Raw genomic sequence first — 14,022 nt, 5'->3', positions numbered from 1 at the left:
CCAAAGCTCGTGGCCAGTGGTGTTCGGACCGGAGTTTGAACCTCTGCTTCATGATATAAACGGGAATCACGCACGAGCTCTCCTGCGAGCCGTCCCAGTGCAGTGCATGGGAAAGATTTTACTCCTATCACTTTATTTTAAACTGAAAAGATTCGTCGGACTGGACGAAAAAAAAACATTCGCTTTTTCGGTGCGCGAATGTTCGCGGTCTGTGTGGAAGCATGCATAGGAAGCTGTTGTTTTATTCCAGCGCGTCATCGCGGGCGAAATTCGTTTCGCTTTTTCGCGCTCAGTGTGGAAAGGCCTTAAGGGCAGTTTCTCAAAACCAAGTAAGTTACGCAAAGTTCGGACTTGCATTCTCGGTAGTTTGGACTCGGGAGTGCGAACTCCTGAGGATGGGAGGACGCAAGTCTGGTAATTCTGCAAATGGAACAGCAGCGTACTCGATAACGTCAGTCAGCTCGCCTTGGCTACTCCGGTTATCCTCACTGTATGTATTTACAATTCGACAAAATATGATATCAAACACCACTGCCTCTTTTCGTTTTCTTTTAAAACATATTAATATCTGCAAAAAATGTAGTTCAGGTAACGTACATATACATTACAAGTCAAGTCACCTTTATTTATATAGCGCTTTTAACAATACAGATAAGCACTTAACAGTATCAAATTGGAGGATAGAGTGTCAGTAATGTATAATAATAAGATTAAACACTCAATTTTCAGTTAAAGGCATTTCATTATTGGATTCAGAGATGTCATTGTCTAGCTCAGTTTAGTTTAAATAGTATCTGTGAAATCAAATTGAGGATAATTGCTAGAAATTAAATGTCCCCAACTGAGCAAGCAAGAGGCGCCAGCGGCAAGGAACCAAAACTCCCTCTGTGACAGAATGGAGAGAAAAAAAACCTTGGGAGAAACCAGGCTCAGTCGGGGGGCCAGTTCTTCCCTGGCCAGGATATTATTGTTTATTTATTGTTTACTTTTGTTTTAATTAAAATTTTAAATGTATAAATGTATTATATTTCTATTTTTATATTGTTGCGGTTTCTAACAATAACAGTATTATGTAGTTCGATATTTTATTATATTTTTAGTTATTTGTTTTATTTCAAGTTTTATTGTATTTTAAGTTGAGGTCTTCATATGTCCCTGCCTCCACCGACGATCAGGGCCACATACATCATCTCCCGGCGCCCATCCACCATCTGATCCGGACACGGACTGAGAAACAGAATAGAAACAGACAAATATTAGTGTAGATGTCATTCTTCTTATGATGTAACGAGTACATCATGTGTTGTTATTTACGTACAGCATTTCTGGTTCAAATGAACCGGCGATACCAATCATTCTTTATTTAATCATTATTTTGAGTCGGTCTCTCTTTATGGTGAACTGGCCGAATGCATTTGCACCACTCTCTCATGGAATCTCTTAGACTTAGGAATCACTTTAAACTAATTGGCTGTACACATGGAAACGCAAGGGTGTCATTTTAAGATGTATCCACTCTGGGACCCAGTTTCCAAAAATAGCGGTTTCAAGCTCCCAAAACACTGGATCCATCTGGACGAAACGCAGACACACGGTACAAAATCTTTACATATAGCAACCCAGTCTCATATAAAAACGTTGCATATAGCCTACAGCTAAAGCTTCTCCATGTGGATGGGGCCTAAATCTATTACGGCTGTCTCGAATAAAGTGAAAATGAATGAGTTGATTGTGGCATTTCATTTCGCTCTGTTTATATCGCATCATATTTCTTTTTACATGCTTTACGGCTTTGTGCATTATAACAAATCACACACAATTCTGTTGAGTTTATGAATGCATAGACCAATCAGAGGCATTCGGATTAGTCATCGCTGGAATGTGTTTTGTGAGTGCACTTGCTCACTGACTGAAGTCCTGTACTCTCTCACAAATTTTCCCATTATGAAGAACCAAGTGCAGATGTAGTATGATGTAAGTAAGAGACTCTTTTCACAGTGTAGACAAATTCATTGATAATAACGGGAGTAATAATGGGAGTTTCTTGAGAGTGCTTAAACTAGTGCTAGACTATAGTCAGTGATAATATTCATGTTTTTTGCTCGCTTTCAGTATAATTTATTTGCTGTTTCAATAACCATGTAAAATAAATAAAATAATGAAATAATTAGTAACTTACAATGTTTTTATTAAACTGTGATCATGTTAAAGATAAATTCAGTCAGATACATATTTTATGACATGACACCCATATCTGGTGCTTGTCTTAAAAAGCATAGTTACATTACACACTGACAGACTACTTTTAGCCTTACCTTTAGTTCATTAGATGTTTCTCAGTCGGTAAAACAAACAAGAACACAGAGACCAAACTGTGCTAGATGACGTGGACAATCAACTACAAAGAGCTGAAACAAAACACTACATTTTGTAAGTTAACTTTTAAAAAAAATTCAGCTACTGCTTTGCTGAATACTGTGAGTAAGCAGCCATTCACGCAGAAGCGGTCTTTGCGTCCAACCGCTGTTTTTCAGCTGTTGCGTGACAGAAATAACGCAATATTGGCATGCCAGTGGCTGTAGCTGTATCTAGCCTCACCCGTGCACGCGCATGTCCTTGTGATAATTCTTTGTTTATCTATACACCGTCTTCAGAACGCATAAACCAGGAAGCAGGATTTTTCCTTCGTTTCAAAAGAATTCATATCCGTACTACACTAACTTCCGCGGTAAGATCTTGTTTTTGTGTGTGTGTGTGTGTTTTTTTTTTTTTTAACATGTTGTGACTACTTGATTACTTGCTTATAGTTCATAGAGTAAATATTCTGTATAAAGGTTCGGGTTTTTACTAAGGTTCGGCTTTGTCTCGTAACGCAGACTATCGCAATTCTTTATATGAGGAAAATAAATTAAAATGTAAATACTCTTAATACATAATACTAAATTGAACATGTTCAACTTAAAAAGTAGATTATACTTATTTGGCTTGTTTCAAGTTAAGTCGTTCATTAACCTATAGCTATTTATTCATTATTATAAAATACATTTATTATTTTAAAATCTAAAGTTGTCCTTATTGTCTCAAGTGATTTAGAGTAACTGTGATTAATTAATTAATTTATTAACTTGTTATTTTTTACAGTTGTATCAAGCAATATTGACATGGTCTCAAAGTGTTAATCCTATGTTTTCTGAAATGAAATAGAAAGTTAACAGAGAACAGAGTTCTTGTTTTGTTTTGTTTTTTTGGTACTGATAATATGATTTCTCAGTAAATGAAACAAAGAGCACTTGTGTGGCCTACTTTATTTACAATAGCACACCTGAGAGTTAGGTGTTTTCCGCAGTGTTTGTAGGTGAAAATGAAACCTTTTTATAAATACCTTTATGTTTGCTTTGATCAGTTTTTTTTTTCAGTCTTGAGACCCTGCCCTTTTTCAAAATTAATTTTAATTGTGATATTAGACATATTTCATAGTGGTAGTTGCCCTCCCTTTTTTATTTGAGCCTAGTTCAAACAGTACATCATGTGTTCGATTCCCAGTAGGCCTACTGATAAAATGTGTAGGCCTACCTGAATGCAATGCAAGTTGCTTTGAATAAAAATGTCTGCCAAAGGGAATAATGTAAAGCAATCATTCTGGGCTTAGATCACCATATCAGTTGTTTAGGACCAAAACATAAAAATGTAAACTAGGTGCACCATTAAAGCAGCACTTTACACAACACTGTCATTTTATCGGGTGTGTCTCAGTTAGCTCCCTAGCTTGCGAACACTGTTGCCAACTGCTTTCAACTAAAACTGGTAGCTAAATGCCACTATATAAAGATGAATATAGATCAGTGGTCAAGATGAGAACTTAGATAAGGTTTGTCCAAGAAGTTGCTATATTTGTCCCTAAAATTTTGAAAAAAGTCTCAAAAGGGGCAGGGAAGTCGCTAAATCTAGCTACAAAATAGCTAAATTGGCAACACTGCTTGTGAATCAGTATGTCATGGACATGAAACCAGGCGCAGATGAGGAGCCTGACTCACTACACATTGGGACTATAATTACTCAATTTCCAGCAACATGACTACAATGTCAACAGACATTGGTAATAAACAAAAAGCAGAACCTATATCTTTTTTTTCTTCTTCATTTTATGCTCTTTAAACAAAGTGTTGTTACATATCCCTACAACTGTTACAATTACCTGCTGGAGTGCTCTTGATGGTCACCAGATGGCACTCCACCCCAGACTGTTGTCACACTTTCACAGACTACATTCCCAATAATCCTTAGCACGGACTCATCACTGATTGCATTTACCTGTATGTCGTTACCTCATCGGTCTTACCATATAAAAGTCTGGTTTACTCACTCTATTTCTGAGCGTTGTTCCCTGTTTTCCTAGCCTTGCCTTGCCTTTGTTTTGCCCTGTGCCTTGCCTCGCCCTTTGCCCTGTCTGTGTTTTTTTACTCTGGACTCGTCTCTTGGTTTTTTACGTTTGCTTGTTGCCTATCCTGACCATTGCTTGTCTATCTGGATTACTCTTTTGCTTTGTTTCTGCTATTTTTTTTTTTTTGCTGTTGTTGACCATGCCTGTTTGACCACGCTCCACAATAAAGCCCAACCACATTGTCACGCGCGTCCGTAACAACGTTTCAGTTAAATATGAATTATAAGTGTTAACTGTGTTCATTACCTAACTAGCAATGTGTGTTTATGCTAATGAAAAAAATATTTGTCTTCTCACATCTTTTATCACATGTTATTATATTTGTTGAGTTGGTTCATGCCTTTTTTGCCATTTTATGTTTCACGCTTCAGAAATGTGATGTAATTTTCAGTAAGGGAGCATAGTGAGCACTGATGCTCCCTGGTTTTTGCAGTGGGTTTTTTCAGGGAGCAAACACTACAGTACACTGGGAGGATTTTGTGATTGACACAGCCCTTAAAATGGCTGATACCCTGATCAGTGCACTGAACTATAGAGCTCATTGAGATGCACCCATTATATCAGCTCCTGGCATAAATCAACTGTTTCAAGTGGAAACATGCAATGTAATTAAACTGAAAGAAATCTAATCTTGGTGTTTAGGATCTGAATGATTTACCAGTGAACTTGAAGACTCCACAGATGATGAGGGCTTCAAATTCATTACCTCAACCATCCTTCATATGTTGATGAACTGAACCTCGCTGCTCTCAAGTTTGAACCTACAGAGCTTAATTGCATCACAAGGCGGAGAGAAACCAATGTATCTATGACCAAAAATCCACTACTTCATCTAATGTTTTGTTGAACCCATAACAGAGCTTATGAAGTCTGGAGAAGAAACATTTGACTGCATTCAAATATACCTTTCTTGCACTTTGTGAACATGATCAATTTATGGATCATGTTATTCATTGCTGCTTTGAACTTCCAAAAGTGTTTCAGTGCGTGTGCTCATGCTGAATATGAGATACATGGAGAATGCTGTCCCATGTGTGCACCAGGTACATTGTTTAGCAGCAGTGTAGTGTGACCCAAAGAACAAAAAATAATATTTTTATAGTAATATTTAATTCTCCCATGAATTGTCCCTTCAAAGATATTTTTTTAAAACATTTTTAGGGAACCATGTGTATTGGCATTGTACTGTAGACACAAGCACAACTTGTGTTCCATGTCCTGCTTCAACTTACATTGATGAACCCAACGGGTTGGATAAATGCTTTCCCTGCTCTGTGTGTGATGCAGGTATGTATTTCAAAATGAAGATTTAAAATACAGAAATTACTTCTAGTATATTTGTTTAAATAAGAAAGCATTTTTTTTCACAGGACTAGGTCTAAGAACAAAGAAAACTTGCACACGCTCTGGAGATACTATTTGTGAGCCATTGGAGGGATTCTACTGCACTGAGCGAAAGAAAGACAGCTGTAGATTTGCTGTGAAGCACTCCGCATGTTACCCTGGACAATATGTCAAAAAAACAGGTGAATATAACACAGAGAAACAATGGCCATAGAGTGGAAGAACAAGTTTTTCTAAAAACGTTGACTCAGAAAGAACAATACCAGTAATACTTGTAATGACAAACTCTCATTAATACAGTCATTATCTTAATATCTTTACAGGAACAGTATTTACTGATACTGTATGTGGTAACTGCATAGAAGGGACTTACTCTAATGGCTCTTTCACTGCCTGTCAACCACATTCAAAGTGAGTGATTAACATAGATTCACAAGTGTTAAAAGATATTCTAATATTGCCAGATATTCTAACAATGTTCACATTTATAGTTGTGAGATTAAAGGCCTTAAAGAATTAAAACCAGGAACAATGTCATCTGATGTGGAATGTGGGAAGTCAGTTCCAATTACTATCATTGTTGGAGCTGTTGTTGGAGTCATTGTTGGTGCTTTGGTGACTGCTGTTGGGATAAAAATATATTGCAAATTAAAACAGAAGAGACAGGCTTCTGACAGAAGTAAGACTATAATTATTACAAAAAATATATATGTATAAAAATAAAATGTTAAGGGGTTGTGCAAGTGATAATATACTTTTTTTTCTGTTTTAGGTATAAACTTTTGCTCAGTGCCAATACCAGAGCATGATGGTCAGTGTGAACCAGTAAGTGAAAAATTAAACTGAGCGCATTATATCATATTTATTTATATTTTAATTATTATTAATAGTAGTAGTATTAAACATTTAGGGGGGAAAAATACAATTTAGTGCATTAAAAGGGTCATATCACAAGTGTAGCTTGGAGAGTGATCACACAGACAACAGAAGTGCAATAAATTCCCCGGAGGGCGGTTTATTGAACGAAAAGAGCAGGTATACTGTGAAACGGTGTACTGATGTGCTCCGGTGCAGTAGATCCTAGTTGAGTAGCAAAGTATCCATATGAGTGGGGTGACATGCTGAAGCTTGACTCTGTAATAGAACCAGAACACAGCATTAGTCTTGCTCTGGAGTCAAAGCTCATCTTCCTCCTCTTTCCTTCTGCTTAAAAACTGTGCTGCTGATGGGATTCAGGTGTCGGTAATCAACACGCACTCCACAGTGATTGCTGTGCAAGTGCTGTTTCCTAGGCGACGTTGATACCACATTGGCCGGCTCGCCACACTAGCAAACAAACTTTACATGTTATTATGGGATAAAAGAGTTGATTTTTGCATTTGTTTGGTGTTCAGAAACTTGACCCTTCTAGATAACAAGGCTATCCATAGCACCCATTATTCTATATATAGTTCCAAATGAAAGAAATGAGCAGCTGAAATTTATTGCAAAAACTGCAACATTTCAGTCTGGGTAAAACCAGTTTTATCACAGATTATATTGTAAACACAGTGTGATGTATGCTTTGCAAACAAACTGTAAACCCACAGATTCCATCACAGCCGGCAAAGCACTCCTTTATAACATGAGTGCACAAAGCAAAGTAAAGAAATTTGGAAAACCCCTGCAAAAATTCTATATAGATATTAGTGATATCATACTGGTATTGTGCTATGTGTCAAATTGAATTGTTTTTAATTAAATTAACTATTCACAGACATCACCAGACTCAGTGACTCCTCTTATATTCAACACTAGTAGGTAAGAGCCTTCTACTTCTACAAAACCTTGCTCTAGCATAGAACAGTCTCCAAATTTCAGAACAGGCTTTTTAGCAGGTATTAAATATGTTTATTTGCTAAGTAAAAATAAATGAATAAATTCAGTAAAGTCAATAAAATAACTTGATTTTGCCTTCTTGAATGCTACCATTATGCTTTGCTAGAATATTTCAGTAAAGCCTTGATGCTAGTATAACAGATGCAGATCAGTAATATTTCTGTCAGGACCACTATCGCCAAAGATGACTGACAATTAGCATACAGTTTGGATTGGTGGTATGGTTCCGTTCTGGGAAAGAACTCCCTGTGCATCCATGCAACCTAGCATGGATGAGAGCAGAGAGAGCAGCAATAACTTGAATTTGAACTTTATATGAATGTGTTAACATCTGCCAAATGCATAAATGGAAAATAATTATTCGCGGATTAAGTCGTCATATCAGTTGTTTGGGTAAGTAAGAACCAGCAAAATTTAAACATGCAAATTTGATACACCTTTAAAGCAGCACATTACACAAAATTGTCATTTTGTCATTTCAGCCCTTTACATCAATCAGCTGCCTGTTCTGTTTCAAGTGGAGACATGAAATGTGTGACCTGATATTAAAAGAAATGTAATCTTGGTCTTAAGGAATTCAAAAGTTCTACCAAATAACCTGAAGACTCCATAAACAGCTGATGAGCAAATCTAAAAGGCTTCATCTTAATTACCGCTTTTCTTCTGTGGTAAATGGCAAATGCAAGAGTTGTCAATCTGAGCGATCAATCCAATGCAAGCACGCTCTCACTGTAAAGCAAGTCTTTTTCGTCCCTACCCACTATATCCACCCATCATACCTGAGATCCACTTTCCATTGGTTGAACTTATATGACATTGGAACTCAAATGAAGATGGAAAACACTGCATCATCATTATGGTGAACCGATTGGATCCCGGATGTCTTACAGCTTTAGCAAAGCAGCATGGAACCAACATTTGCATAAATCCACCCTAGTTCTAAATCAGCCGCATGCAGAACCTGCACAGCCGAATCATCAGAAGCTCTGCAGGTATTGTGAAGAAACAAGCGAGGACAACAGCGAAAATGGCAGATGTTCCAAGCTGTGCAGAGGATGTGAAGTGCAGGGATGGGTTGGTGTCTGTATTCAGAAAGGCACTGAAAGCAAATAACGCATTCTACTAAAATAACGCGAGCCACTAAAGGGACATGGTTAGCTCCTTGCTAGCGCTAGCCTGTTAAGGCCTTTCCACACTGAGCGTGAAAAAGTTAAACGAATTTCGCCCGCGATGACGCGCTGGAATAAAACAATAGCTTCCTATGGATGCTTCCACACAGACCGCGAACATTCACGCACCGAAAAAGCGAAAAAAAAAAAAAATTCGTCCAGTCCGACGAATCTTTTCAGTTTCGCAAAGCGAAAACACGGGCCGTCCAATAAGATTTGAGCTAGGATCACGTGACCGGAGCAGCTGCTGTTGCACAAAAGGGTGAGAATGGTGGCGTTGTTTCGAAAACTAGTGTAAACAAACAACGAAGAAGAGTATCCCGGAGTGGATACTGAGTTCTTGTTATCATTGGTATTTGAGAACAGATTTATTCTCACATGTTCTTCATACAGAATATAATTTCGAATAATTCTCCACTGAATCATGTGATCTTGTCTGTTTTCTTCCACGTACGTGAGTGTTATGAGTCAGCGCGTTCACTCTCTAGATCTTCCGTATTTAAAAAAAATTGAGTGAAACATTTTTCTACACATGAAATATGAATACAAATAGACATGATTATGACGATATATTTTCTGTATGTGTTTTGTATGCAGCTCATGGTATTTTTTATAGCAATAAAGGATGTTTATGACTAATATTAACAGTGTAGCGTTATTAAACATACAAGTGTGCATGTGTCTGCGTATTATAGAATCAAAATCAACTATAAATCACAATCAGAAGTCATTACAAGCACTCGGTGATGGTTTAAAGTGGGTAAGCAAATACATTAATAAATTAAATACATTTTCAAGTGTAGCTTGATGCGAATTGTACTTCTAATTATATTTTAGGATGTAGCCTACTCTTGTAAGCATTATAGATAGCTTGTGTTTCTGGTGTAGAACCAAATTTTGTTAATCTTAATTTAGATATTAAATCCATATACGCAGATACATATCTGAGGAAAAATGCATTAGTGATCAGCAGCACCACTTAGCGTGCAGGCGTGAATTAGTAGAAGGCGAACATTCGTTTCGTGCTCGGTGTGAAAGCAACATTAAAAGCAGTTTCAATGCCTCGCATATTAATAACGGCTCCCTGATGCCCGCGTTTTATATACAGTATAATTACCCGACGATATAACTGCGAGAGAAAGTATTTAAATATATATTCTCCTCCCTGTGTTTCCTTCTTGCTGATGAGCTGTACTGTGAAACAGCCAATCAGAGCAGAGCTCAACATTGAGCAGCACTGTGAAACAGCCAATCAGAGCAGAGCTCAACATTGAGCAGCACTGTGAAACAGCCAATCAGAGCAGAGCTCATTATTATTCATGTCCCTGCCAAATAAGACAATAACAGACCTTCATTCTGGGGAGAAATATTAGGGTTATAAACGGACATGTGTACAGAAGTTCTAAGCGGCCATGCATTATTATAATTTTTCTGTCTTGTTTTCTCGTGATCACGACTTAATTTTCTCGTGATCTGGACATAACGAAAGTTGTTTTGTCGTTATCACGACGACTTAATTTTCTCTGTGTATTCGGCATGAGAAAATGCTATAGAAGCAGCATCATCGCAGATCGTATTCGCTTTTACTTTGATCAGGGACTCACTCAAACTGAAATAGCTCTGTGTCTGTCAGTGATTGACGATTTACACATAAGTGTTCGACCAAGCGGCAACCTCCCCGTCTCTCTCTTGAAACCAACACGGAAGTGAGTTAAACTGCAATTCGTTGACTGGCCGCTTGAGGCTGGTGTCAGAAGTGAGTCAAATCTGTATCTCCTCCATGTTAAAATGCCAACTTTTACAGCAGAAAAAAACGTGTTTACAGCCTGGTGTCTGAATGTGTTTTGGTCTATACAGCTAATTTTGCCCTTCATGACAACTGTGAGGGGGGTGAATTTTTTTATAACTCGTCCGTTTAGTTGATTAATCCTTAAAGTTCTGCATAATTAAGGGTGTGCCCACGTTTGAGTCACAGGTGGATTCCCGCTGCTGTGGTCATTAGCCGTGTGTCTGCTGTCTGTTAGCCGTCACGTTACCTCAGCTAATTTATCGTAAAAATAAATAAATTCCAGCCACTAATCTTAGCATTTCTGCCGTGTCGGGATTATTTCACTGTCATAATGACTTGCTGTGGGGTTAATTGTATTAACAGATCGTCCCAGAAGAAGCCTGGACTACATTAGATCAAGGGAGCAACAACTCAAAATATAGATGACAATTTAATTTGTTGCTGTCCTTTTAAAGACAGACATAATATATTAGCTGTCAAATTAATTCCGCCCGACTCCAAGCGGCTACTCTCGCCACCTAGCGTTAGTGAAGCGGTTAGGGGGATCTTTCCGCCAGAATAGCGCATTGGGCGGGTTGACAAAATTTGGGCTGCTTTTAAAAAATTAAAACCCGCCCAAGCTGCTTTTTTCTTCGCTTTTATCTTTAATCATATTTTTATATGTTCAAACTCAAAGTATCACAGTAAAATAATGTGTAGCGCAGTCATCAACTCATTTTTCCATAGTCTAACGCAACCCTAATTGGTTCAGTTTAACAGAGACTTGTCAATCAATTTACCATCTTTTATGTTGGTGAGATGTGATGAATCTTGAGTGACGGGGTTTTGGCGCTATAAAGGGCAAGATTTAAATGTGCAGCTATATTCATTAATTCATTTTATTTAAGTGATTACTGTTATATATTAACGAAGCAAACCACCAACCAATGCCATCAACATACTTTACTTCGGTGAACACATCCGTCATGCACTGCAACACATCACATGACTTAAATACTGGCTTGATGCCAAACAATCAATCAAGTAATTACCATACACATTACTTCAAATACACCACATCACCTTCCCCTTAAAATTAACACCACATTATCCCATACATTAATTTATTTCTACTCAGTCTCTAAAACATTGTGGTAATTGAATAGTCCGTTTAGAACGTCGCAGACCCACTGGGCTTGCAACCAGGGATTCAGGTGGTTCAACTGGTAGTTCAGGCTCACATACAGTTGTTGATGTTTCAACCAACCCTGAGCTGCTGATTTCAATCATCTCTTTTTCGGGCTCTTGAGTCTCCCCTGAGCTCCGTGACATCAGTTGTTCATCATAAGTCTCCGAAGCAGAAGAAAGGCGTGGTCTCAGCTGATCACCATGCAGTCTATAAACAGTGGTCGATAATGAATCACGCACCTTGTAAGACACAGGTCCAGTCTGCTGCACAACCACTCCAGATAACCACTTTGGATCTCCTCCCACTGTATTACGCAAGGAAACAGATTCATTCACAGCAAAAGATCTGTCTCGTGCTTGATAATCATGCAGATTTTTTTGCAAATATTGTTTTCTGCGAACAGTTTCCTGAATGTTTGGTTTCAGAAAATCCAATCTGGTGCAGACATGTCTCTTCAAAAACAGATCAGACGGTGACTGACCTGTGGTACAATTTGGGGTGGTACGATTGCGCAATAGGAATAAAGATAGCTTATCATCAATGCACATTTGTTCATTATTCAGTTTTTTCATGCCCATCTTAAATGTCTGGACATACCTCTCAGCCAATCCATTGGTGGCTGGATGTCTGGGTGCAGCAGTAGTATGCAAAATACCATTCTGTTTCACAAATCTTTGAAATTCATCAGAAGTAAATGTAGTTGCATTGTCAGTTACTATTTGTTCAGGTAATCCATATGCAGAAAATAATCTCTTCAATCTGGTAATTGTAGCTTGCGAAGTAATTTGCGACATACGAAAGACTTCTAACCACTTGGAAAAAGCATCCACTACAAGCATGAACATATTATTCAGGAAAGGACCAGCAAAATCTATATGCAACCGTCTCCAACACTCTCCCGGAAATTCCCACGGATGAAGAGGAACTTGACTTGGCATTCGTTGTTCTTGTTGACAAACTGCACACTCTTTACAGCTTCTTTCCACATCCAAATCAATTTTTGGCCACCACACATATTTACGAGCCAAAGCTTTCATTTTAACAATGCCAGGATGTCCTGAATGAATTTCATGCAACACTGATTTCTGAAATTTGAATGGGACAACCACTCGTGTCCCCCATAACACACATCCTTGTTCTACTGATAATTCGTCATTTTTAGTGCGAAACACTTTCAAATCATCTGCCACTTCACTCGGCCAGCCTTCCATTACATACTGATAAACTTTAGAAAGCTTTTGGTCCGTTCTAGTTGCTCTAGCGATCTGTAATGCATTAAGAGGGGCCTCTTGCAGATGATTAGTCAGAAAGAAATTGATATGTGCTGAAATAGCTTCTGTGCCCACATCCGTAATTTCAGGCAAAGGAACTCTTGACAAGCCATCAGCATTCCCATGATTTTCCGACTTCCGATAACAAATGTGGTAATCATAAGCTGACAAGATAATAGCCCAACGCTGAATGCGAGCCGCAGCCATCGTTGGGAAGTGCTTATGTTCTCCAAACAAAGTCACTAAAGGTTTATGATCAGTCATCAGATTAAATGATCTTCCCCACAGATATTGATGGAACTTCTTAACTCCATAAATGACACTCAATGCTTCTTTCTCAATTTGTGAATATTTCTTTTCCGCAGGAGACAAGGTACGGGAAGCATATGCAATAGGATGTTCCTCACCATTTGGCATCGTATGCTGCAGCACCGCACCAATTCCATAAGATGAAGCATCACATGCCAAAGTCAAAGATAACTAAGGGTCATAGTGCACTAACACTTTGTCACTGGTCAACAGGTCTTTGCACTCCTCAAACGCACATTGTTCTTTCTTTCCCCACAGCCAAACCACTTGCTCTTTCAACAGCCTATACAGTGGAGCAAGCACGGTGCTCTGGTGTGGTACAAAGCGTCCATAATAATTTACCAGGCCTAAAAAGGCTCGTAGTTCTTTCACATTTGCAGGTGCTGGTGCATCTTGAATAGCCCTCACCTTGTCCTTTGTTGGATACACTCCTCTTCCATCTATCACATGCCCCAGATATTCAACTCGTGTCTGCCCCCACTCACACTTGCATTGTTTTACTTTTAATCCCGAGTTCTGGAGACGCTGTAGAACTTTACCAAGGGTTGCTAGATGTTCTTGCTCATCTTTACCCACGACAAGCAAATCGTCCAGATATACAACAACTTTCAGATCTTTCATCAAATTTTCCATAATCCGCTGGAAAATAGAAG

At 38.4% G+C, this 14,022-nt stretch overlaps 1 protein-coding gene across 2 annotated transcripts; it reads left to right on the top strand.

Annotated features, from left to right (window-relative positions):
* The first annotated feature begins 2,615 nt into the window (after positions 1-2,615).
* Positions 2,616-9,475, top strand: LOC306848420 (tumor necrosis factor receptor superfamily member 14-like). Of its 2 annotated transcripts, none has more exons than XM_079382961.1 (9): positions 2,616-2,728; positions 5,084-5,484; positions 5,603-5,728; positions 5,812-5,967; positions 6,109-6,196; positions 6,277-6,464; positions 6,558-6,610; positions 7,542-7,585; positions 8,146-9,475. In XM_079382961.1, the coding sequence occupies exons 2-9, from the start codon at positions 5,367-5,369 to the stop codon at positions 8,204-8,206; spliced, it is 834 nt and encodes a 277-aa protein (XP_079239087.1). In that variant the 5' UTR covers positions 2,616-2,728; positions 5,084-5,366; the 3' UTR covers positions 8,207-9,475. The 2 variants fall into 2 exon arrangements, 1 of the variants encoding a protein (XP_079239087.1); XR_013782241.1 differs by having other exon boundaries at positions 2,640-2,728; positions 7,542-8,056; positions 8,146-9,469.
* Positions 9,476-14,022: the final 4,547 nt, after the last annotated feature.

Source organism: Barbus barbus (assembly GCF_936440315.1).
Source record: "Barbus barbus genome assembly, chromosome: 28".
In the NCBI taxonomy this organism is placed as follows: domain Eukaryota; kingdom Metazoa; phylum Chordata; class Actinopteri; order Cypriniformes; family Cyprinidae; genus Barbus; species Barbus barbus.
The sequence above is the reverse complement of the archived record's forward strand: the minus strand, read 5'-3'. Positions and strand labels throughout refer to the sequence as shown.